Genomic DNA, 26,314 nt, shown 5'->3' with positions numbered 1-26,314 from the left:
GATATAAAGTCAAGAATAAATTGCTTTCTGCTCCATTACTTATGTCCATTTGAAATCCAAAGGGTCAACAGAGTGTAACATCAATAAAATGGATCAGTTACAGACATCCTGACTCATGCAATTTGCCAACAGACTGTGTTGTCTCAAAGAAAGAACACTTACGCAAAGTACTGTGACATCTCTGTAGTAATTTCTTTGTGGTCACCATAGATATAAAACACCAGATGCTTCATGTCATAGTGATTTGCCATTCTGGGATGGAACCATATGGCAGCCATCTTACCTGGGTCCAGTTTTTAACTTGCTGTAATTTGAACCTATGGTGAAAGAGGCTTATGTTGTCCTTACAATCTTTGTATTTTTCTACCAATACTGATTTTTATTCAAAGTAATGAACGTAAGACAAGTGCGCCTGTCTTGAATGAACCAAAACAAAAACAAAACAAACAAAAAAAACAGTGATTCTGGTAGAATTTTGATTATTACAGGTCCAAGAGAACAAATCATGCTTTCAATCATGAAGATAATCTCGAAATTGTGCATTTATATTGCAGACGATGATTTTATCAATTTTGCCTGAACTCAATATGTAAGAACTGTGGTTTGGTATTGTGAATGACTAATATTCTACATTAATCAATACTTTTCATGTAGAAATCCTAAATAGATTCAATATTATGACCTATATTGGCAGGCAATTAAAATGAGAAACACAAGAGAGAAACCCACCTACTGTAATATATTAATATATTGATTGCCATAAATTGCACATAAGGCAAGATAACACACTAAGCTAACAGATCAATGCTGTTGAGAGCTCGCAATCAGCAATAAGTTTGACTTAGAACTCAGCTGGTCTGTTACTTGGAAGCTAACAGTAAAGTTACCTAGTTCATTAACTTTTTGTAGTTTTAGTGGATCCGTATGTAAAAAAATAAATCTATCTACTCTATACTGATGTGTGGAAAGTAACACCAGCCTCCCTGGTCTCTTAGGTCCTTTAGTAAAGCGATTAGGTGCTGCTACAGCTGACAACCATAGTTGCTGCTCACAGGTGGCGATTGTAAACAACACCCAGGTAAGATGGTGGACGGTTATCCCATGAGTTATGACGTAACATCATATCTAGTGTTTTATATCGGTGGTCACGTCTGAAAAATCTCATCTGAATGTGTTTGTATGCTATTATCACAGTGACCTTCCTTATCAGACATCTCAATAGGTATATACGTTGATTGTATTAAACCATTGCTTTGTGCAGGTCTGACATTGGTTGTATAACACAGATCACAGGAACAAAACTTCTCACAGGTTCATTTGTCCATAATGTCGCCAAAGTTTACACAACTGTGACCTCTGGATCTCTGGACACCAAAATCAATCAATGCAGTGATGTAAGAATTCAAGGTCTGCGATTAGTCTTTAACTCACTTCTCCCCCTCCAACTTTCTGCCCTCACAATCTGAATAAATCATGAAATATGTCCAACACTGAAAATAGGAATGCTTATTTTTGTGTGACAGCTATGCAAGTCAGCCGTTTGCTGATCCCTTTTCAGTTCATTTCGTAACACAGTATGAGCCTCCAGCACAAGGTAAAACACTTTCTTACTCAAATTATTCAACAAGCTCATAAAATTCCTACTGCCCAAAGCCCATGGGCCACCGTGAGTCAGTCATTCACTGCTGTGTAAGTAGCAGAGCAGACTGGCATAGATCAAGCCAAACACTCTTGTCCCCAATTTGAACTGTAAATGGTTTTCAGAGTTGAACAGCAAAGAGTTTTTTTCCCTGACCTGCAGGTTAGTTAATCCAGAGTGCAAACATTATTGCTCCAGTCCTTGGACAGTGCTAACATGGTTCTAAGAATCAGGTTAATTTGTAGATATTTTTTGTTGAATTTTATCAAAGTTTTCTCACTGCTGTGTTCAGCAAAATTTTGTAACTGTGAATAAACCTCTATTGCAAACTAAGATTGCAAAATAAGTTACAAAATAAATTTAAGCTGTGGCTGGTGTAAAACAAAGCAAAAGCCTAAATAGTAAACTTACTGAAAGTAGACTAAAACAATGCACAAATATGTGCACCTTTGTTTATATATCTCTGCTTATGTGGATGTATGTACAAATTCAAGTTGCAACACACTTGTGAGCCACACACACACACACACACACACACACACACAGGTTAAAGACACGAAGAAGAACAAGTTTTACTGCTGGAAGGGGGAGGATGAATCCTTTATTTAACCCTTCAAGGTGAGGTAAAAACACCTCCTAATACGCATGTGTTCAGGCTGCGATAACATGCATAGTTTTTTTCTGCAGGAACAATCTGATGTTGTAAACTGAGTGATGTTACACCACCACAGCTGGTTCAACCCGGACCAGCCGCCCCCGCCGTCAAGCAACAAGATCTCGTCGTTCCCACATTTTCCTCCAACATCATTGCCACAGAGCTGATCATGACAGATGGCCTCATGTCCCGCAGCACAGTTTAGTATTCTGCTGCCTGGCTGCATGGACTCGCTGGCTGGCTGTCCTCACTCTGCACAGCGAGGCTGGCTAATAATTTGTCAGCCCCTGTGGGGTATGAGGCCAGCATGTCAACAACGGGCCCAGTGTTTCTCAGGCCAGCGATGGAGATTAGAGAGCGAGGCTGATCCGGCCACTCTGCAGGCAAGGGGGGGAGCAGTGGGAGGGAAGGAGGGCAAAAGGAAGCAAGGGAGAGCGGGTGGTATTCTTGGTTCTCTCTCAGAGAGGGAATGTAGCTGAGACAGTGTTTTGCAACAGTCACAGACATTTGGGACAGATAGAGAGGGCATATCATGTTTGCCAGCCACACCACATTAACACTGGCACAAAGGATCAAAGGCACCTAACGTGCGAGAGTATCTCTTTCTTCACATCAGGACATTTATGGTGTTCCCTTGATGCAAACAACATCTATGTTGTTTCAATCTGACAGGTATTGTGCAACAATGTTCCTTCCTTTGCAGGTCATAAGGCTAACCCATGGAAATCTACAGACAAACATGGGGGAAATGGTTTCAGGCTTGCAGGACAAAACATGTTTCTTCATAATCAAAGTGAACCAAAACATAAGAACCAAGAAAATCATTTCAGCATTTACGCAGGTTGACTCCCCTCTGTTATCAGTTGTTCAAACAGCCCTTTGCTACACAATGTACCTGCTGCCCACACAGCTGCGAGAAGCTCCACCTTCCCCTCATCTCCAGCAACACAATATGTCTCGAGTTTTCTCACCTCAGGCCTACAGCTTCCAAAAACATAAATATGCTGTGTGTATGTACAAGTAAAAGCGCTGAGTGCCAGATTACAGCTGCCCTACAGGCAACAAACAGTGTGAGCGCCATAGGTGAAACCAATAAAATACACACATCTGACATCTAGTGGCTGAGCTATGGAAATGTCCACACTGATGAGCTGGTGGACTTCATATGCACCAAAATGAATAAAATGAACATACTGTACACTGTACAGTTTATATATGTAATACACAGATGAATATTCATATTTAATCACTGTAGTGGGTATCTAGCTATGGAGCTATTTTGGTTTTAATTTGTCCACAGAACACACTGTTAGCAGTTTTATGGGAACTATTTCCTCAGCAGAAAGCAAATTTCAATGAAAACAGTTGAGAGCAAAGCCTGTGGATTATCCAAAGTAACTGAATCACTGCTTACTGAGTTTATATTTTATTGTAATTTTTAATGCTGTAAGCACAAGTTATATTCTATTAATTCCATAATTTTGGGTGGAGGCAGAAATCTCTGAGACTCGTATCTCAAAACCTGGACAACAGCTGAACAAACCCTTCCACCTGATGTTCAAGCCTCCATAAACAAGCATTCATCCAGCCAACAAATGAAGACACCACATTCAAACTACAACATCATTGTACATTAACTGTTCTAAACAACCCAGAGAAAGATTACTTTAATGACCACCAAGCATTCCAGTGCACTAATGATACTGATTCTCCAAATGCCGGTTACTTCCTATAAAGTGTGTGTGCGTGTGTCTATCAAGTGTGTGTTTGTGTCTATGAAGTGTGTGTGCGTGTGTATGTGTGTCTATAAAGTGTGTGCCAGGCCAAAACTGTAAACAGAAAATGTGTTTGCATGCGTGTGACGTTGGTGCAGATTATCAATGAAAGTTTAGCTACAACACACGAGAAGGCAAAAGGTGAATTCATGCTTGACAAAGAAAGCTGCTCAGACATAAACAAGATGTTAATCTAAATCCACGCTCTGTACACAAGAACAGCACAAAACACTGAGCCCACATTAATCGTACACAAGATCCAGTCAGAGACATGTAAGCAGTTTTACGTGTTTCTTAAAATTAAGTGATCCTGATTGCTCAAAGAGAGGAGAGTCATACCAGCTAATGGTAAAAGAATGAACTGTAGGTGGAACAAGCAGACAGGCTGTACCAAAGAAAAACAGTGTGTTTCATCACCGGTCTTCTTACGTCAAGATGTCTAACAAGATAGGCAACAGAATACCTTCTTTATGTCCCTGAACAAACCCTTCCTGGAGTTCCTCAAATCCGGCTTGTTCACCTCAAAAGATACAAAAGAAAATAGTAATGGCTGCACAGAAAAGTTGCAATCACATTATGATTTAAAAGAACCCGCAGCAGTGAATACTTTTATGTTTACATTTACTGTTGTAATACAGTACAAAAGATAATTGTGTGTGTTGTTCAGTGCAGAACTATTGGGGAAACTTGACATTCTGTATTGTTTCTTATGGAAAACAAGATGAAAATGCAACATCAATTAAAAAAAACTGTGTGTTTTAAAAATGTCTTTTTCAAGTAACATCATGACTGAAAGACAAATACATCTAGAGAGCATTTTAAAACATCAAAACCAATGTAAGGAACATCTAGTCACAACCCAAAGTGTACTAGAATTGGACTCAAATGATTGATGAGAGACAACTAAAACGAAAAGTTGCAAGGTAACCTAGGTAATAGCTTTGCACTGTGACTTTCTCTGCTAATTTTAATCAACACATGCTAACTTATTAATCAAACTAAGATCGCATGTGTACCAAATAAGAACTCAATCTCTCCAATTAACTCTGTCTTAACACTAAACTGAAAACCAAGACTTAAATACAAATTTAACTGACGAGGGGATGAGATGCAAGCTGATAGGCTGGGGAAAACACAGGGAGTGGGGCAGGGCTAACGAGACTGATGCAGGGCAGGTGAGAACAGAAGTGTGGAGGGAAAAACAGACTGGGGACAGAGGAGGAAAAACTCAGGGCAAACGGAAAACCAAGTACCCAGAAACACAATACTCTTATATATATATCCAATAAGCCCATCTTAGAATATACATGAATAAAGTTAAATAAAAAAGTACACAATAATCTGCAAACTCTCATGATGATGCAGTTCTTCTAACATGGCACACCGAGGCTGTAAATGCAAATTATTCAAAGCTACAGAAACAAGTGTTAACAAACTCCTGTTTCATAATCTGTTGAGGATAAGTTACAGAGAATCCAGCCATTGAACAAACATCTGTCCGTCTCTAGATAAGAACATCTGCTAAATGCCCTGAATGTAAATACAGAAGACATGTTGAATGAATTGCTTGGTGTATCAATTGCTGCATGTCTTACATCTAACTAGGTGTGTCAAACTCGTCAGTATGAAAGCAAACTTCAGTGTCAACTTCAAGGGCTCACTCCCACTCAGTCAAGTTTAACAAACAGGGAAAAAATCCAAGGGCATCCGGTGGATTGGTGGAAAATGGCAACCAAGGAACACAGAGTCAGACTGCAACAGGATCATGACAATCAAACACAACTGCTCAGGAACTAGACTGACAAAACCAAACTCTTCCTTATAGTATAATACTATGATTAAGTTTCTCTTTCATATTTGTTTTTGCCTCCGGACTCTCGTGCTGTCAGCAAAGCTCTGACTTTTAAACTGGTCATCTATACTGTAGGTATAGACTGGGCTGCAGTTAAGTAGTTCACCTGAATGGTTCTGTAACATTTCTAACCTGTGACCTTAAGCATGACAACATCAGGGGTAGATAACATGTACTAAAAAATGATTAACCTACTTTTTCCTAATATTTCCCTCCCTATTGCAAGTCTTAGTGATGTAATATACAGTAAAGGTCTGTGCCAATCAAATGCTGCTTCCAGGTAATCACTGACACTTTTTTAACATATTTAACTTATTCAGCCTTCCAGACTTGTTCATGACAAGTCTGCCTTGTTCAGTAGATTCCACTTAAATTTGAAAAGATGACATTTGAGCCAACCCATTGGGAGTATTCTAGTTTATTAAAAAAAAAAAAAAAAAAGATCTTATTTCCCTGACAAACCAGTGGTTTGGTGATTAGCTCTGTCACAGCAAGAAGGGCTGTGCTTTAACTGATTTCCAGCTAGTGTTTTCATGTTTCTCTGAAATGTACAACTTCCGACAATAAAGACTTTATCTATGCAGTTCAAAGTCTTTTACTAGATAATAAAACAAACAAAAAAGCTACTTGTTTTCAAAATTCTGTGACCAAAGAACTCTGAAATCGAGTGGCCTGGACCTGCGTTAGCAAGACAACAGTGACAGTTATGAACAAAAAACTTCATCAGAAAGAAAGAAAATTTAAAAGAGTAAATGTCTACTTTAGGTTTATGTAAATATCTTGGGAGGAAATATGTCAATTTGCTTGTATGGATGAACAACATTGCATGTAAATGTTCATGCAAAACCAAAACTGAGGTGAATGCAAAACATGATGACAAATAATGAAAACATGCCATAAAACATACATTTAAACATGTATGTTATACTAACATGACCTACATCAGAGTTAATACTTATTACTGATTTTCATAACAGCAGACTGGCTGCAGTAACTGGAATAATGCAGCATAAATGTTCACTAAAATGGCACAATAAGACACCAACAAAAACTAATATTTGCAAAGTGATAATCATGAGGTTAGGCTGTGATAACAACCCAGTTGGCCAAAAGGAATTTACTGCATGTGCTCATCTCCTGACAGATAGTTACACCAAAGAGAATCAAACAGCAAACCACAAGCAAATGTCAGGAAAATGCTCCGGAAAGATGAACACCACCTGCACAACACACACACACACACACACACACACACACACACACACACACACACACACACACACAAGGCACAAAGTGACTCTTTCCCTCTTACATGCAATATCTTAATGTGAAAACAACTATCAATTAGTACAATGAATACCAGAATTACTGCTTTTACAAATAATAGTGAAAATACTGTCAATATCTTCATCATTATGAAGGTGACGATTGTGTACACACGGTGAAATACTTTGTGAGTTTTTGTTTATTAAGTCTCAAATGACCACCATGGAAGTACGCATTCTATGTGTTGTATTTTGTATCATTATTATCAAGTGGGCTTATTTTCTATCTTATATTATGTGTGTGCTGAGGTCAGTGATTGATAGGTCTGAGAAAAAAGACTGTGGTGTGTGTTTTTAACCCCCACAGCACCACCAAGGGTGTTTTTTTATGGGGCAGTTTCAGGATGTGCCCAACACAGATGAGACCCACAGTGAGGTTAAACCTGTGGGAAGACATTCTGGGGTAAGTTGAAGGAGGCTTATTTTGGTTAATCAAGACTGGTGGTGAGTCTGTGTCCATTGGGAAAAGGGAGTTTCCGTTATGCTCATGGCTTAAGAGACCTAGGCGCCGATTTACAGATTGTGTACACATGGTGAAGTACCTTAATAGTTTTCGCTTTCCCAAATGACCACCACTGAGGTACGCATTCTATGTACTGTATTTTCACTTTATTTTATCTTATGTTCAGTAATATTATCAAGTGGGTTTAATTTTACATCTTATGTACATTCACAAGTTTTTATGTTCATTTTGTCTTTTTTTGATGTGAAGCACTTGGTGCATGTAATTTCTTGTGTTGTAAAGCACTTTGAGCTGCAGTTTTTTGTATGAAAGTTGCTATACAAATAAAGTTATTATTATTATTATTATTATTATAAAAGGAAAACTACTGTATTTCATGTCCATGGGTACCACAAATGTTAATGTAGGTGAATATTATAAGGACCATTTCACATAATTTGTAGTTACTTTGAAGTGCAATTTCAGGTGAATAGGGAAGGGAGGGGCCAAGTGCGGCAACTATCTTTGAGGCTTACAGATGAGTTTGCATACAAAAACATTTCAGGATGTACTGACACATATGCATGCCGCTATCATCTCACTAGCCTCAGTCTGTAGCTCGTATGCAACATGGCTGCACCTTTCCGTGTGCTGGTTCTGTACTGGGCGTTTAGACTGAGCTGCGGTGTGAGTCCGCCTGAATGGTTCCAGAATATTTCCACCAGCCTCTTCAATTTATCTGGAGACATTATGCTCGGAGGGCTCTTTCCCATCAACCTGTTGACCAGCAACCTCAGCCTGAGGAGTGAGCCTAACAACATGAACTGTGAAAGGTACCGGGTAATGAAAAACAGTTGTTTCCCCTTTCTAGCAAAATAACAATCTATTATGTCTGTCAGTATATGAAATTATGCATCACTACGTATGCTTAACTTGACTAACAAGGCTTTTAATTCTTTTTTCTACCTGAACTCCTACAGTTTAAATAAGCGTGGACTGGGCCTTGCTCTTGTGATGAAATATGCAGTGGATGAGATCAACGGAAACCAAATGTTGCTCCCTGGCATCAAGTTGGGTTATGAAATCTATGACACATGCAGACAATCTGCTGTCATTGTGAAGCCTACTATCTCTTTCCTCACTGAAAAATATAGCAGAGTGCTATCTGTGGAGTGCAATTATACTGACTATGAGACCAGCATGGCAGCTGTTATTGGTCCTGAAACCTCAGAAATGGTGTCCGTCATAGGAAAACTCCTGGGATTCTTTCTGATACCACAGGTTTGGTTACAAATATGTCTAGTCATATGTCATCATGTATCTTCTTCCTGAGCTGGTTTAACTTTTCCTCAAGAATATTCCTAATGCTCAAAGTAAATCTTAAAAGTAAAATATTTGCTTCAACAGTGTCCCATGAGTCTTAAATTGTTAGCAAAAAATATTTTCAATCATTAAATTGCTTTTTTTGTGTTTTTGAAAAAATAATTACTTAAAAAACAATCACCCACTTGCAACGCAGTTTAAACAGCTTCCTCAGTAAATGTGCATTAAACCTTGTGTTTCAATAATGGGCAGGGCTGGATAATATTAATATAGTAAAATGTCTTTTTTTCAAATGTGGTATAATATGACTCTTCTCACTTCAGATTAGCTTTGGTGCCACCAGTGACAAATTCAGTGACAAGCTTCTCTACCCGTCATTCTTCCGCACGGTGCCCAGTGACAAATATCAAGTGAAGGCCATGGCGCTTCTGCTGAAGGAGTTTCAATGGAACTGGGTGGCAGTGGTGGGCAGTGAGGAGGAGTTTGGGCAACACGGTGTGCAGGAATTCTCCAAAATAGCACAGAATATGTCTATCTGTGTGGCCTATCAGGGGCTGATTCCAGTATACACAGACCCTGAACCAGTGGTCAAAACCATCATCGACAATATCAACAAAACGAAGGTTGGAGCAGTAGTGGTCTTTTCTCTCCCAGAGCCTGCAGTGGTTTTTTTTAAAGAGGTTAGTAAAGAATAATTATTATGTGGGACATCCCTTTAGACAATCAATATATGATAATACAATATATGTGGACAAATTATATTCAGTTCTGCACAAATCATTCAATCTATTCCAGGTTATCAGGAGTAATACAACTGCTGTGTGGATTGCCAGCACAAGCTGGTCCATCCATAATCAACTGACTTCCCTCCCCAATATCCAAAACATTGGTACCGTCATTGGATTCACTGAAAATACAACGCATCTGGATCTGTTCACTGCCTACATGAAGGAGCTCTTCACCAAAATGAGTAAAGAGAGGGTGAAGATATCCCCTCTAGCATCAAAGTCCAGCATCCCAGACAACCCCTGCCCACAATGCTGGAGCTTGTCACCTGATAACATTAGCTTGGTAAATGATCCCTCAGTGCAGACCTCAGCTTTCAGTGTGTATGCTGCCATCTACAGTGTGGCACACGCATTGCACAACATGTTGGGATGTGATTCAAATGCCTGTATGTGGGGAGCTGAAACCAAAATCTATCCCTGGAAGGTGAATGTCTTTGTCTTTTATGTGGGTGGCTGCAGACAATTTTGAATTATTTTTCATTTTTACCAATCTTGTTAAACAATGAATAAAATCTTCTTTTGCAGCTGCTGGAGGTTTTAAAGAATACTTCTATGGACATAAATGGCAGACATGTAAAGTTTGACAAAAATGGCAACCCAAACATAGGATACAGTGTGATTGAGTGGGTCTGGAATAGCTCGGATGTAAACTTCATGGATGTTGGAAGCTTTTATAATGAACTGTCCATCAACATGTCCCTCTTAAAGTGGCACACTGATAACACAGAGGTAATTTAAGAAACACATTAGAAAATGTATATAAACATTTATATACGCACGAGAAAACCTCTGATGATTAAATTCCACAAAACCACAATCCAGTCTGGGTTCCTGAAGCACTGTGGGTTTGTTTTTTTTTGTTTTTTGGGCTTATACATTTTTTAAGTATACAAATCCCTTTACAATAATTGTAATGCCACAACTGTTGCAGATCCCTAATTCCACCTGTTCAGCAAAATGTGGGACGGGCCAGGTGCTCAGAGTGAAAGGCTTCCATTCCTGCTGTTTTGATTGTATTGACTGTAAGCCAGGCACTTACCAGGCTAATGAGGGTAATGTGGTTGTCCATACATCTCTCAAATACTTGACCTTCATTGGATTAGTTTGACATTTTGGGAAATAAGCCAATTCGCTTTCATAATGCAAATTACATGAGAAGATTGATTCCAATCTCATGTTTGTACAGTACATATGAAGCTAAAACTAGCAGCTACTTAGCTTAGTTCAGCAATAGCATAAAGACTGGAAACGGGGGGAACAGCTAGCCTGCTGTCCAAAGGTAGCAATGTCCGCCTACCAGCACCTCTAAAGCTCAAAATCAATGAATTATGTGAATTTCCCAAAATATCAAACACTTCCATTAATGAGGAAGAAATCTAATCATGCATCACACATAATCATGGTTTGAGTTAGATTTTTAGTGTTAATGAAACCAAACCTCATATTGTGCTTTCTGACTCATAGAGGATATCCAGTGTTCCAAGTGCCCTGACCGCCAGTGGTCCCTGACCCGCAGCACTAATTGCACTGCACCCACCTTTGACTTCTTGTCCTGGGACACGCCTGAGGCCCTGGTAATGACACTGGCTGGGGTGCTGCTCCTGGTATGTCAGGGGTCAGTGGGTGTTGTGTTCCTGAGGCACCGGGGGACCCCGTTGGTAACATCCTCGGGGGGAACTCTGACTTTTGTGGCTCTACTCAGCTTGATGGGAGCCTGCCTCAGTCTGCTGCTCTTCCTGGGGAAGCCAGGGGACGTGGTGTGTCGTCTTCAGCTTCCCCTCATCTCCATTTTCCAAACAGTCGCACTCTCCATTATCACGTTGATCTCACTGCAGGTGAGGAATGAGAGTTAAAATGCACTGAATAGTAGAACGAAGTAAAGAGGACACATTGTCATCATGCTGCAAACCCCTCTTTTCACACAGATACTCTACGTGACCGAGTTCCCAAAGAAGGCCGCCTCTCAACTGCATATACTAAGAGGTCCTGTGAGCTGGCTGTTTGTGATAACCTGCTGTGCTGTGCAGGCTGGTTTCTGTGGCTGGTTTGTTCATCAAGGGCCCTCACTGTCTGAACATGTGGCAAATATGACAATAGACTTTGTGAGGGCCTTCCTCTCATGTCCAGTATTACCCTCCATCGGATATGCTTTGATGCAAGGGTTCAATACTATAATGGCCCTTATATCATTCATGTGCACCTTCATGGCAGTGAAACCACTTCATCAATATAACCTCGCCAGGGACATCACCTTTTCCTCCCTGATCTACTGTGTAATTTGGGTGACCTTTATTCCAATCTACATAGGCTTGACTGAAAAGACAAGGTCTATTGTCCACATTTCTTTCAGCCTGGCAAGCAACTTGGGACTGGTAGCAGCTTACTACTTCCCAAAATGCTACCTGCTGTTGAGAAAACCTGAGCTCAATACCTCAGAGCACTTCTGTACCTTCCTAGAGGGAGTCCCACCAACACCATCTCAGGAAGAGCCCCAGACACAGCCAGAGGCAGCGCAATAAACAGAGAAAAACAAATCTGTAAATATAAATTGTAAAGTTTACATCTGCATGCTTTGTATGATTATGGCTACCTTCATTATGATTGTATACATTACTGTAGTTATAATTGTAGCAGTGATATATTTAGTAGCTGCTACCCCATATATTTTGGCTTATGTGACATTTACAGTACATATCCTAATGAATATGTGGGATTGAATTAATTTAAGCCTATATGTCACAAAACATACTGTACATAAGGCTATAATAAGTTGAAAGATGTTGTCATATGAATCTGTAACCATGCAAAATGCAAGACACATATTGCTCATGTACAGTATAGATAGGCCTACAGTAGCCTAAATTTTGTATAATTTCATTATAATAAATAGTCTGCAAAGAGCTGATTTTTGAAGTTGATTTTGAAATAGAAAATTATTTTTCAACCAAATTCTCTGGTTGATAGTGTTAACACTTGCATAACTTGTATAACAATAAAGGTTCAATGAAACAGTGTACGATTTTTTCTTTGAATTTTCTCCATCTCTGCTTTCAACAAGGCACTGATGACTCTCATTTGGAAAAACAATTCGTTTTGGGAGAAATATTTGGACCCTTTAATAAATAAAAGTAGTAAAAACACTAAGTATCTAAGTATTGCAAGTAAAAGTGTTGCATTCAGAATGTTTTTGAACTATAAGTACATAAGTATTATCAGCAAAACGTATCTGCTGTAGCATCAAAAGTATAAGTACTTATGCAGAATGAATATTATACTGTGGAGCTAATTTTAATGTATCCTGTCGAGTAGCTGGTTCAATGTATGAGTAAATGCGATAATGTAATATTTAATATGATAAATATGCACATTTTATAAGTTTTGCACCTTAAACCATGCAAATATACTAGTTATATAGTCGTCAGATAAAGGTAGTGGTGTAAAAAGTGCAATATTTTCCTCTGAAAAGTATCTAATCGAGTAACGTAGGCATAAAATGAGTTGACGTTATTAGCTACTTTAACATTAGCAGGTGCCTAAAAAATACTCTAATAAGTACTTCAAATTTGTTCCAGGCTACTTATGAACATGAACTACTTTGTTACTTTCCTCTACCAAAATACACAATTAGAATAAAATATTGCTTACTGTGAAACTCTCAGTTTTTTCACACTAGACGTTATTTTCTTGACTTTTCGTTGTCCCAACGGCCTCGTATCACCACCGTTTCACTTTACCACCACATCGATACGTCACTGCAGGGACAGGAAGTCTCATTGCGCTTAGCAACGGTTGCTAACAACTCAGGCTGCTGTGTGAACCTGAGAGGAGTCACTGGGTTTTAACTTGCAAAACTTTCAGCTGGTGAGATGAAATCCAAATATTAACTGCCCAACTGTAGAAAAGCTTGCATAAGAGCTAGAAGAACTGTAGCTACTGTTTTTTGTTTGTTTGTTTTAGTGTTTTTGTTTGTTTAGCTTGGTGTGTGTCATGGTGGGTAACTTAAAGCTAGTTATTTTGTACCTTTAGTTGATGCCTTGGTTTTAGCTTACTGACTAGTCAACAAGATGGGGTGTATTGATGCCAAATCAGATTTAAATATTTAAGTTTGGTTAAACCTAATGGTCAGAAGATATTGCAATTTCCACTAGTAAGGTACAAATTCAATATTTTCTGTAAACATCTTAATTTAATTTATATTTTCAGCCCACTAAAGCTCAGTGTGATAATGCCTCGAGGAAGATCTGCCAGAAGTGCCCATTCAGACAGCAGCGAGATGGATATTGATGGCACAGGTAATATTGGTTATGCTGCGATTATTGGTAGGATTAGGTGTTGATGTTCTCTCATTTTTTTTAACAGTAGCAAAGTTTAAATAATGTACATATGATGTTCTTTAAGCAGAATCAGAGATAGCCAAACTGCAGAGACAGTTCAGGATCATGGAAGGAGACCGGCAGGCCTACAACATTCAGGCTCGGGAGCAGATTCGCAAACAACAGTAAATGAGAACTACACCTACATTACATTGTCAACATTGTGTGTGTGCGTTTCTGTTCATCTGACTGGCCGTTTGTGTGTTGTGGATGAAGGCAGGAGATACAGAAGCTGCTGAGGGAGCAAGAGGAGCTGCAGCAAAACCTTGGTGCATGTCAAAGCTTGTCCCGTCAACAGCAAGACAGTGAGGACACCCAGAGTCTTAATGCTCTATTGGAGCAGAGAGACATACTAGAAGAGGAGTTGGAGAAAGAGAAGCAGTGTCAACAAGAACTAAAGAAAGAGGTTAATGAAGTTCTTTGCACTCTCTATGGTACTAATTTTGGTTTCACCTCATGTTTATTGATATTGAAGGTCATGAAACCACAGTTTATGTCTTGTGTCTTCTGTAATGTGGGCAGATCTCAAACATAGAGATGAAGGTGGCAGAGCTGAGAAAAGGGGAGGTCAACACTAGTGACACGCAAAGATCTGAAGTACAGCGGACTCAGAAGGCCATACGCACCTGGGAATACAAACTAGATAGAGTGAGTAACAAAAGATTTATAAATATTATCTTGGTAGATTGTTGAGAGCAGCGTTTTTGTCCAGTTAATAGTACACATTTTCACAAGTCCATATCTTTAGATGGTATTAGAAAATGTTTAAGTTTATGTCAATGTCCTCTTCAGGCCTTGACCCGCTTCAATGAGCAGTTGACCAAAAACAGCCACCTGAGAGAGGAGTTGCAGACTCTTCATATTGAACGTGTCCGTTTCCAGCAACTACACAACAGGCTCGATAAGGTCAGAGTCACACCCATAGATGATTCAGAGTTCAAGGGAAAAAAAGACTTTTTTTGTTGAACTTTTTTGTTTTAAAACTCTGCAAATGTCTCTGCACCGATTCTTGTGTGTTGTAGGAACTCCGAGAAGTCCGCAAGAAGATCGGGGAAATTATCAATCTGTCTACTGCTGCTTACGATGCCAGGTTACATTTGAGATAGTTGTGTAATGTACAGTAGAACAAATCTGCATGATATGCAACTCATATTTCTAATCTTTTTTGCATAAGGGTGGAGGCTCAGTCCAAGATGACCATGATGAGAGAGAAGGCAGTGAAGGACCTTGCCCAGTATAACGCTGAGATGAAAGAACTGGAAAGGGTTATTGCACATGAGTGTAGCCTGAAAGATTTCATGACCACCAAGTGCAGTGAGAGGTCCAGTCAGGATGACGGCCAGGAGATGGGACACAGACAATGTAAGACACAGCCATTGTAATCTAGCTAACTTGCTGTTTTGACATAATAATAATTATAATTATGACAAAAGTATTAGTGATGCTATCAATGGTGATAATAATACTGACAACTTATTTAATATTCAACCCCACTGTCCAGGCCCAGTCTCCTACAATATATCCTATGACTACAAACTTAAAGGAAGAACCCCATCCGGTTTACATGTAGTGCAAATGTAAGGTCCATATATGAGATGACTGAGATGATTGAAAAACCTTCTGCAGCCATATTGAGAATTGTTTTAGGGAATTATGTTGTATGTTCTGCTTCTGAACTGAATGTTGGACAATCACAAAAGTACAGATCTTGTTTAATCTGTTTGTCATTCACTATCCGTCTCAATTTGTATATTGGCAAATACAAATAGTATTGACTAGTTTAACTTGCAGTAAGTTAAATGCTCAAATGATACCTCCTGTGTTCTTGGATGTATCACTAACATACATTTTAAAATGTATTCTTTGTATTCCTCCTCAGTCAAGAAAAATATGAACAAATTCTTCTTTACAGTATTACAACCGCCTGCTAAAAGGTTTTTAAATGACTGGATTTAAAATATGCACATTGCTGAACGCAAAAAGACAAAAACACACATCATCATCATAGCATCATAGCTATTGAATAGCAAATAATAGGCAAAAAAAACCCATTTGTAGCAACATAAACACAGTTCAACTGACCAGCCTAGCTAACAATTATTTAGGATGATACCACAGAAACAGTAAGGCTGAGGCCAGAGTAAATGTTGCATAACCACAGCTTAAATCAATAAAATGTAAAAGTAGAAGAGGAAAAAACATTGTTAACATTGCTATTTCCTTCAAAACCAACTCCAAGAGTGTGGCAGTACAGTCAGTCTTTCCAGTGAGTCCTCAAACACTGTAAGTGATCTTTTTCACAGTGTTTGTTAACTTGTTTAAGCCACTAGTAGAAGCACTGTTGCAAAAGAAAAAAAATATATTGAATTAACTCTGGAACATCTACAGTATAAGACTGTGATACATAGATTTGGCATTGTTGATTAAAGTTTGTCAAATATGGGCAGTTAGACCAAGGAGGAATATGTGAATAATAAACATGGTTATGATGATAACAATGAAAGTGTGGACGATATTGGTGACGGTATCTATTATACAGCCCTGATGACATTGATATGATGGTAGTGTTTCTTTTATGTCGCAGTGTCAGAACTGAGGGAGCAGAGGAGGACAGACTCAGGGGAAGAGTCACTGGACGCTTTGGAGGAGGTGTTTGAGAGGATTCAGACTGTGACAGGGGAGGACAACCTGGACATGCTGGTCACCAGGTTCATCCAGGGTAGGTCTCCCCAATAAATCCTGAGTCTCACAGCCATACACAAAGACAATGCAATACTTTTTGGGGATATACTTTATATACTTTTTCTCTAGCTTTGGAGAGACATTACAGCTACATGAAAGTAAGGTAACATTTTGATCATGAGAATGATCAGTCTCAGGTCTGAGGATTTGAATGTGTCTCACTGGTGTATTTTTTGTTGCACTGTATAGTTGAAGACCGGAACTTTGCACTCTTCAATTTTGTAAATGAGCAAAACAACGAGGCTGAGGCACTGAGGGATCAAATAAGCCAGGTGAGTATGTTTTCTCAAATCCATGGAAACACTCATCTTTAATTTTTTCCTTTATTAACTTTGAAAAAAACATTGCATTCAATGTTCAATTCAAACATTTGCCTATAGTCCAACAGTAGAATACACTTAATTCTTTGCTCACAACAGGGAAACAGTAAATGAAGGAAGGGTCATTATATCACTGTGTAGCACTGTGAACGCGCATCAGTGCCACACTTGAAAGCTCTCGATGCAGTTAGCATAGTAGTGAATGTGCTCCTTCATCTCTCCCCTCTCAGTTTCACAGGTTATCAATCTGTGTGATGGAGGCACCGGTATTTTGGTGTGTTGCTGTTTAGCTAATGTTTCATGTGTGTTTCTGTGATAATACTCTGACTAAATGAACTCTGAGCCCATTAGCTTATGTTATGTAACGTAATCTACAGTTTTTGATAAGGTGACCTGGCGGACAGCAGGGCATCAGACAGATGAGATTACAGCCCAGGCGTTGATTTCATCATGGCAGAGATTGCTTCATTCATAATTATGATGCTTTATTTTCTAATGATCAAATTAGTTGTTTAAAGTTTTTCTAAAAGTTTCTGATAGCCATGAAATGTATGCCTTTTGTTTTTATAGCTAAGGGTTAATGTATAGTCTACAAATGCAGAATTAATAATCAGAGGAGGTTTGTAAACATTTCATTTGAATACGTGATATTCCCATAATATTAGGTATTAGTAGCAATGTCAATCATTGTCAAGCAGCCTCCAGATCAAAATAAGAGGAAGAGTGAAGGAATGAAGACTACAGATTTTGTTAACAATATTTATTTATCCTAAGTTCAGTATTTTCAAGGGACACTTTGCTTGCAAATATTTTTTAATTTGCCAGGGTTAGCATTTTAATTTGATTCGCCATGAGCCCTGTGAAGTATGCCTATAATCATCTTTGGATACTATTTGGAGACCAACAGCACATTTGGAAACATTTCGATCAGTCAGTATTCTCTGAAGTGTGTTCTTTCATTTGGTAGAGGCATTTCTTCATCAGAGGTCATACGATGTAGACATGTTGCCATAGGCTTTAATAGAACTGGCCCCCAAGTCTGGCACCAAGCAGATCTAAGACCGTTGATATTATGACGTAATGAAACTTCCTTCTTTTATAGTTTCCTTGGTTCACAAAGATTACAAGCAACCAACATTAAGAACTTCAAAGGCCAGGGTCATATAACCCTTACTATTATTAAATTAATGGGAATTAAATGAAAGCTAAGGAGATAGAGGTGATTTTTAATTTTGCAGTTAGAAGAAATGTAATATTCAATGTGAAGAAGGTTTGTTAGCTCATGTCTTTTATATGTTTTCACTGAACACAAATTTGTGAATAAACAGATCCAAGGAGAGATGGAGCAGTTTCATGTGGAAGGTTTGCAACAGGAGCGAGATCATCGCTCTTTGCTGAGAGACATTGATGAGCGACAAAACAAAACCAAGTCCCAAGCTGAGGACTATGAAAACCAAGCCAGCATCATAAGCAAAGTCCTGGACCAGATTAAAACAGGTTTTGGGTGTAACTTTTTTTTTTCTTAAATACATTCAGATGCAGTTTGGTAGTCCTGACTGTTTGTTTCTCCCTTCTCTCAGGAGTGAACAGCATCTTCTCTAAGATGGAGTGTGACCGTTCAGTGATAGAGGATATGCTAGGCTCCTCTTCAGGGATCAGTGAGAACAACATCATGTCCTATCTGGGTCTGGTGGAACAGAAGACCAATGAGCTGCTCACCATACAAGCTTTCCTCAATTCTAAAGTAACTTGTCAACCTGTGGCTCTGCCCTGCCCTCTCTGACATACTGTGTATGCAGTATTTTCACTTCTGATCGATAATATAATGTCTATCTGTCTATCTAACTATTACAGGATCTGGAAAAGGACTACAATCCAAAAGATCTGGCCAAATTCCTTCTGGGTCAAAATCCAGAAATGCTTCAGGAGAATATTAGCATCCAACCTGCAGTCAATAGGTCAGCCTTTTATCTGCTAATTTTGATTTGACATTTTTGATTAAACCTAAACATTTAAACACATGGGGTTGATGAGTGTGTCTCTGTGTTTGGATCTCTCAGTGTGGAGTATGACGCAGAAGAGTCTCCTGTCACTGATGAAGAAGAACGTCCACTTTCACAGGGGGAACTTCGCAAAAAAATTATGAAAGGGGTCAGTGTAAGAAAAAGAAAAGGTGGCTATTTGTACAGTTTTTTTTTAGTGTGCTACACTTCAACCGATTTTCTTCATATGATTTATAGGTTCTGTTAAAAGAGAGTTCAGTCCGGCAGGCGGCAAACAAAGCATCAAAGACCAGTCAGCAGTTCGGCAGCAGGCAGCTCTCCCTGGAAGAGGCAGCAATCTAACACATTGATCCGATCAGCGAAGTAAAGTGGAAATATTAAACATTGGATCCTCGTCGGCTGCCATCATCTGCAAATGAAGGGCCTGCTTTCAGTGTTAACTGTCATAAAGATCAATGGAGGCCATGACTGCTGATGGAAACAACTTGACTGGCCAGCCTGAAATGTTGCATCTTGCACGCAAATATTTAAAGCTCAATTATGTTTTGTGTATATTACCTTTTATGATGAATCATTGGCCTGGTCTCTTATAATCCTGGTGTGATTTGTTTAGTGGGAACTAATTAGGTTTGGGGCTATAATGATGCCTTTTCAGACTCTGGTAACCAGCTGTCCTTTTGATGTGTGACTAGCCATCTGGTTTTGACTATACAATCTGGTTTTAGTACAGCCCACCCTCACTGGCAGCGTTTCATTACATGATACTTGCTGCTATGCTCAAACGAAAAGGTTGGGGGCAGCAGAACCTTTTGTAATTCTAATTGACATGCTGAGACCTTGGTTCTCTGTTTCCAAAAAGGAGGTGAGGAGCTTTTGGCGCTTCACTATAAGCACTGAATATGAACACACAGTGTCAATATTTAAATAAACTGTCCTCTATGACCTTTCCATTATATCAGTTCTCTATAATCCTCATGCACACCACAAATCAGTACTCTTTCAGACATCAGTTTATGCTCACTGCTTATATTATTTTCATGTCTACCAGTAATATCAGGGTCATCTGTATCCTTTTTGTAAAACAGTCATTGTGGTTTGTAGTGCACGAGGATGAAAAAAAACTTTACTTTGATGTTCAGGAGTTTCAAATGTCATCTTATCCAAACATCCTGGAGTGAGTCTGTGTTGGGGCAAAAATGGCATTCACTGCTGCAGAGAGCAACTTCCTCTTTTCAAAAGAGAAAATCAGGATGGGACACTTATTTTAAGAAACATATATTTTTACTACTACAGTTCAGTGAAAACAATTAACAAAGCATGTTACTATATTTAGGTTTTAAAGGTCACACTGATGCCATCATACTTTTTTTTTTTCTCATGGGCTGTACAAAAAAAGGGGGGTGATTTAACAGAAGCGTACAGTGTACCTGACTAAACACGAAAGAGACACAATTAGGTCATTATGTTAATTATTCAGCTTGATTTTTAAAGGTTTTTTTTCCAATGAGGTTTCAACAGCAGCGATTTCGGGAAGTGAAACTGCTACTCTGTAAACATTTATGACTGATCCACCAATGACTTGGTTTGCCCAAGATAATCCCCCTTAGTCTCAACTGTGTGGCTATGAAAACAGATTATCAGAGATAAAAGGGCGCTGTGGAAAAGCAGAGGGGTGGCGGTGGTGGGAGATGAGATGGAGGAGGCTGCTTTCTTTGAAATTCTACTCTCACTTAGCCCCCTCCACTCCCAACAAATTCTCTGTGCACACGGCTCTCTGCATTGCCATAGAAACCTTCCTTTTAATCACAACAGAAACCTCATTTCCTGCTCCTGACAAAGAGTCCTCATTGCCTGTAGAGACCGCCTGCACCACCATTTCCAAGGCCCACCTCCTTCAAGCTGTACCTACCAGCAGCAGCAGCCACCCCAGCCGGTCCTTTTTACCCCTCCTCTCCATATAAGCACATTTTCCACCTTTTCTCTTCCTCTTGCTGAACAGTCTTCCCATTTGCTGCACAAGTTCTATTTGGCACCTCATCATCTCTTGTCCTTCTAGTCCTCTGGTTTTGTAGGATTCTTCTGTAAACGCTGTGGACTTGTATGTAGTTTAACTCATCTGAATTAAAAGTAGTAATCTAAGCAGTTTCATGGAAATGCCGCATTTATAGTGGTACAACTACACACCAAACAACACGTCTTAAACATGCAAGCACAGGTAGTGTTTATAAGCACTCTTATCTGAGCACTACATGCTTATCTGTGGCCTATTCATCTGTACCTTGTCAAACTGTTACACCTTATCAACGGCAACAACCCATGTCCTGTTACGCCAATCATAGTGTTTCTCTCATTTCCACTCATTACTCTGAAATCTAATGCTGGAGTCCACTTTGTTCAAAGCAACTACACTTCTGTTTGAATCCATCATGCAGTTTTGTTAAAGCTTTTTTATTTCAGCTTACTCCTCACTTTCAACAAAGTTTTCAGTAAAACGGCTTCCTGTCCCCGCTCTTGTTCTGCTTTGGGAACAAACTGTGTTAACACTTATAAAATGCATTGTTCCCTTTATCTCAAACAACCCTTTATCTCTTTACTAGCTGCACTCAGAAAATACCCCTGTCCTCTGTCTCCCTCTCTGTCCTCTCTCTCTCTTGTTTATTTGGGAATTTTGCCAGGTATTTCCCCAGTCAGTCTGCGTACACCCACAACGCTCCCTCCCCTTGAAGTACGCCCCACCCCCCCCCCCCCACCCCCCTCCCCAACACTCACACCCTCCCACCCACATCCCACCCTCCCATGAATGTTGCTAAGCAACCACCCACCATGAGAGCCGGTGCATTTTCCAGCCAATCATATTACTGAACATATTTTTCGAACAGTGCAGAGGAAGGAAAGAGGATATCTTTTTATATATATATATATATATGTGTGTCAAGCCCTTCTTCATTTATTAGGTTTATAGCTTGCAAATAATTGCAGCATTTTCATCGTATTTCACATGCATGCTTTGGAGAAGTGAGCTTTTGATCATTCTGTGTCAGATAACCCCCCCCCCCCCCCCAACCTCCCCTCCGCATGTGCTAACAGTCAACCACTGGATGGCAGCACGATCAGTTTCACTGTTACCACACAGGCTGCAAGAATTTTTTACTGCTGTTGCTAAGCAATCCTGACTCTCATGTGTTACCTGTGAAACATTTGTGATTTTTACAGATGTCCCTGACACCATTTTGTCTTTGTTTTCACCATTTTGAAATTCACTCTACTCCATATCGAAAGAAAAACTAGATACTGGTTTCACTATGAGACCTATTTGCATCCGAAACATGAACCTACTAAACCGAGATTTCTGTACATGTCAGACCTCTGCAAACACAAATCCTGTATGTTTCTGCTTTCAAGAAGAATGAGATACTCGCTGTGTTTCGCGCGCCAGGTTTGGGTTAAATATTAGCCTTAAACCGCTTCAGTTGACTTCATCTCATCATGCAGTAGACAGGAAATGTGCTCTTGAGTGATTAGGCCAGCAGCTCTTGTCTTCCACTTTACCAGCAGTGGAAAGGTCCATGTGCTCTCTGGGTGGATGTGTTGTGCAGCTTCTTGTTTTCTTTGTGTACAAACCTCTGAGACGTTAGCACTGAATGCTTAGATGTTTCAGTCATCATCCAGCTGATGAGGTTCCATGTATTATTATTTTTTTGTTTTATTTTCTCTTTTACACTCTCCAGGTCCCTGTGCCCCCCCCCCCGGTCCCCTTGTGTGAGAGTCCCCCATCTCAGCTTTGGTTGCTGTGCAGATGGCTCTTTGTTGGTGCTTCACAATGGGTCTAAGGTCAGTATGCCTCATGCCATCAACACGCTCAAAGTTCTGCAGTCCAGCTGCCTCATGGTTCTATTTGTAGTTTATCTAAAATGATCCCCTATCAAGCATCAAAGCTGCGCATGTGTACATGGTTATATTATGGTCTTGAATTAAGAGGAAGTTATAAAACCACAGATGCAGCGTTGAGAGTCTGAACCTCTCAGGCACGTTAACAGATATCATCTTGCTTTCCATATCTCTGCCACACCTAGGAGGCCTACATGTGGCCTCCTTTGTAATCACCAAAGCGTTTGCCGCAATTCTTGATTTCTTAGATGTTTCCGTCCTAGGCATGCATTGGAGCATGTTATATCTCTGAAACAAACCAGACACCAGAATATCAGATCAGCCAGAGAAATAGAAATGCAAATCTACCATCTGCTCTGTGATCCCAAACCAATCCCTGTACATCATTGAGGAGCTATGTATTAAAAATCATTCACAGGGTTATAAGATACTCACAAGATTGTAAACAAAGGACAGGTTGGTCAAGCTCGAGAAAGCTCTGTGTGAATGACACCTTTAAAAAACACATCTTACTTGCTAATATGGCAGTTATCCATATCAGGGAGAGACTGCATATCTTAATTTTCAACATCTTCAATACAAGGTTCATAGTTCTTGTGACAATATACAAAAATTGTTTTTATGATCTTGTCTGTGTGATCAAGACAGAAACAAAGAAAGATGTTTGGTTTCGTTTTGGTGTGAAACTGTTTGATGTGTCAGTGAGCAAAGTAAAAACTGCTGGGCACTACAAGCTTGCACAGCAGAGGGCCACGAGGTCTTCAGACCAGTCTGCAGCAGGTAGAGTGAGAGGCGGGAAACTGGAAGGAGGAGGAGCAATTCTTGTGAAGCAGTAGGAATTACTGGAAATTTCCACTTTTCTCTGGCAAGTCAGTTGCAGGGGTGGAGCTAAGAGGCGAAATAAATAAGGTAGTACAGCTGAAGCTTAACTCAAGCAGTACAGAAAAAGAAAGCCATTTGCTACACTTTCAAGTGTTCATATTGTTGGATTTTAGGGTTGTAAACCTAAAAGAAATGATTGCACTAATTAGGAGAAAAATGAATTAAGATTATATTAAATATCAGAGGGTTATCAGCTGTTTTAACTTTAACAGTAATTAATTGCAATGTATGACACCATAGCACAATATGCATGGATTTTTCACCTATATTCATCTGGTCACACACCAGTGTTTCCATTATCTATAGTTGTGTTTGTTCAGTTTTTATTATCAGTACATGTCTACAGTGTAAGAAAATATGCAAACATGTGTTGCTGCCTCTTCTCTGACAAAATCAGCTGTGACTAATTCTTGTATGTTTTAAGTTTTGATCATTTTCAGACTAGAAACGAGCAGGAAATCTTCACATAGCAAACAGAGACATTAGCCTTAGTCAGATTCTGATGAATTTATGTGGGTGTGAAATAATCAAATCAACCATCTTGAATAAACCAATAAACCACAAGTCATAACATTACCAAAAGTACAATACATGGAGGATCTAAAGACATTGTAAGTTAAAGTGTACGATTAATAAGATGAAATTTAAAGGATCCCCCTGAGAAGATGGTCGTGTAGCAGTAGAAATAAAAGTAAAAATTAATCTTAAAATAATAGAATGTACATAGGAATATATTGATTTCAGTGTTTTTGAGTTGTATGCATAAGCTCCTTATCTAGACTTCTGGGAATTGACATATCTAAATGTTTCATTTGTCAAGTATAAATACAGTGTGTGACTCTTGGCTTCTGTAACACAAATACATAATACATTCACATGATGTCTATCATCTATCCACCCATTCATTTTCTAGCTCGGTTTTGGAGTCAGTGTCACTGTGGCAACATAACCAGTGGAGTAGCCCAGGTGCTCTTTTCCCCAGCAGTTTCCTCTAACACCTCCACCAAGCGTCCCCATGCCAGCTGGGAGTTGTAGTCCCTGTAGTATGTCCTGGGTCTGCTCTGAGGTCTCTTACCTGCAGAGAGAGGCCCCCATGGGCGTACTGGTGTGGAGTTTGTCCAAGATTTCAGCCACTTGTGTTCACAGTATCATCATTTGTGTCTCTAACTAGGGTCAGATTAAAGATAAACAGCCAAGAAGCAAACTTCAAAATGGTCCATTACAATGGGCACATTACTGCAGCTGATGCATTTTACCGCCAGTCATCTCACAACCATGTTTGTCGTCATTCATTAATAATGAGATAAAATATCTGATCTCCTCTCCATACAGTAGTTGCTCTGCTAAATATGACACCTTTTCCTGCAGAGTTTCTTGGCGTCAATTGACAATAATCCTCATCCCAGTTACTCCACAGCCAGTAGTGATAGACCGTTTTCACAGCAGACATTTTGACTTGTCTCTGCAGGAAAAGCGCAGGTGTAACCAATAACATTAACAATGGCTCTGTTGCATTTATATGTCTCAGTAAGGCAAGACAGTGAGCCAGCTTGCACAATACAAGGGCCCTGAGACCTACACACATAAATGGAGTGCACCCATGATTCATGTTATTAATTACAGCTGTGCTTTTTCTGGCATAACATGTTAATATCTCTGCCATAGAAAAGGTTAATTGGCTCCACTGCGTATCAGGAATTGAGCCAGAAACAGTTTCATATCCAAAGATTAACAACAACAGTCTCCAGACTTTGGCTGCACCTTGATATTCTGTCCATAATTTTCACAAACAAGGAAGGAGACAACACACATCCTTTAATAAATCCAACACCCAATTTCAACCAGCTTGAGTCAATGGTAAACACTTCTTTAAATCTGTGTACTGAGACCAAATGTCTTGCAACATTTGAAAAATAAGCACTGGCATTTTCCAAATCCTCAAAGCACCTAATCCATGCAACATTGAAGAAGCATGTCAACCACAACAGCCCAACAATTATCCAGAGCCTTAAGGATGTCAGGATCTCTTGGCACCATGTCACAGAGGAGCTTTGGTTTACACTATGTGTGTTCCTAAAAAAGCAGATACAGTTTTTCATATTACTATTTAATACTGCATACAAATTGATTTTCTGTTTTTACTGTTTTGTTGATTATATTTATTCACATGTATTGTAAAAAATTCTCAATAGACACACACCTATGTACTGCTACTGTTTATTGCTTACAACTTTCTTATATATATATATACACACACACACACACACACACACACACATATATATATATATATATATATATATATAT

At 39.3% G+C, this 26,314-nt stretch overlaps 4 protein-coding genes across 5 annotated transcripts in view; 3 read left to right on the top strand and 1 right to left on the bottom strand.

Moving 5' to 3' along the window:
• The window catches only part of errfi1a (ERBB receptor feedback inhibitor 1a), a 40,109-nt gene extending 28,557 nt beyond the window's left edge, over positions 1-11,552 (bottom strand). The window contains exon 1 of the mRNA XM_042405642.1: positions 11,337-11,552. Coding sequence (XP_042261576.1) covers positions 11,337-11,464 — 128 coding nt within the window. The 5' untranslated portion in view covers positions 11,465-11,552. The remainder of the gene's footprint in view (positions 1-11,336) is intronic.
• Positions 8,080-9,797, top strand: LOC121893695 (taste receptor type 1 member 3). The gene is made up of 3 exons (XM_042405644.1): positions 8,080-8,521; positions 8,669-8,969; positions 9,335-9,797. The coding sequence occupies exons 1-3, from the start codon at positions 8,319-8,321 to the stop codon at positions 9,704-9,706; spliced, it is 876 nt and encodes a 291-aa protein (XP_042261578.1). The 5' UTR covers positions 8,080-8,318; the 3' UTR covers positions 9,707-9,797.
• A 145-nt stretch (positions 11,553-11,697) lies between the features above and the next one.
• Positions 11,698-12,318, top strand: LOC121891584 (taste receptor type 1 member 3-like). Its single transcript, XM_042404125.1, has one exon. It carries the CDS (start codon positions 11,698-11,700, stop codon positions 12,316-12,318), a length of 621 nt encoding a protein of 206 aa, XP_042260059.1.
• Positions 12,319-13,447: 1,129 nt separating this feature from the next.
• On the top strand, positions 13,448-20,190 carry odad1 (outer dynein arm docking complex subunit 1). Of its 2 annotated transcripts, none has more exons than XM_042405640.1 (15): positions 13,448-13,660; positions 14,003-14,091; positions 14,198-14,297; positions 14,389-14,578; positions 14,695-14,820; positions 14,965-15,078; positions 15,195-15,262; positions 15,347-15,534; positions 16,757-16,891; positions 17,104-17,186; positions 18,563-18,731; positions 18,815-18,978; positions 19,089-19,192; positions 19,295-19,385; positions 19,475-20,190. In XM_042405640.1, the coding sequence occupies exons 2-15, from the start codon at positions 14,025-14,027 to the stop codon at positions 19,577-19,579; spliced, it is 1,704 nt and encodes a 567-aa protein (XP_042261574.1). In that variant the 5' UTR covers positions 13,448-13,660; positions 14,003-14,024; the 3' UTR covers positions 19,580-20,190. The 2 variants fall into 2 exon arrangements, with proteins under 2 accessions (XP_042261574.1, XP_042261575.1); XM_042405641.1 differs by having other exon boundaries at positions 13,449-13,660; positions 14,201-14,297.
• Positions 20,191-26,314: the final 6,124 nt, after the last annotated feature.

This window comes from Thunnus maccoyii, chromosome 3, assembly GCF_910596095.1.
Source record: "Thunnus maccoyii chromosome 3, fThuMac1.1, whole genome shotgun sequence".
Classification (NCBI taxonomy): Eukaryota; Metazoa; Chordata; class Actinopteri; order Scombriformes; family Scombridae; genus Thunnus; species Thunnus maccoyii.
This window is presented reverse-complemented; position numbering and strand designations above follow the sequence as displayed.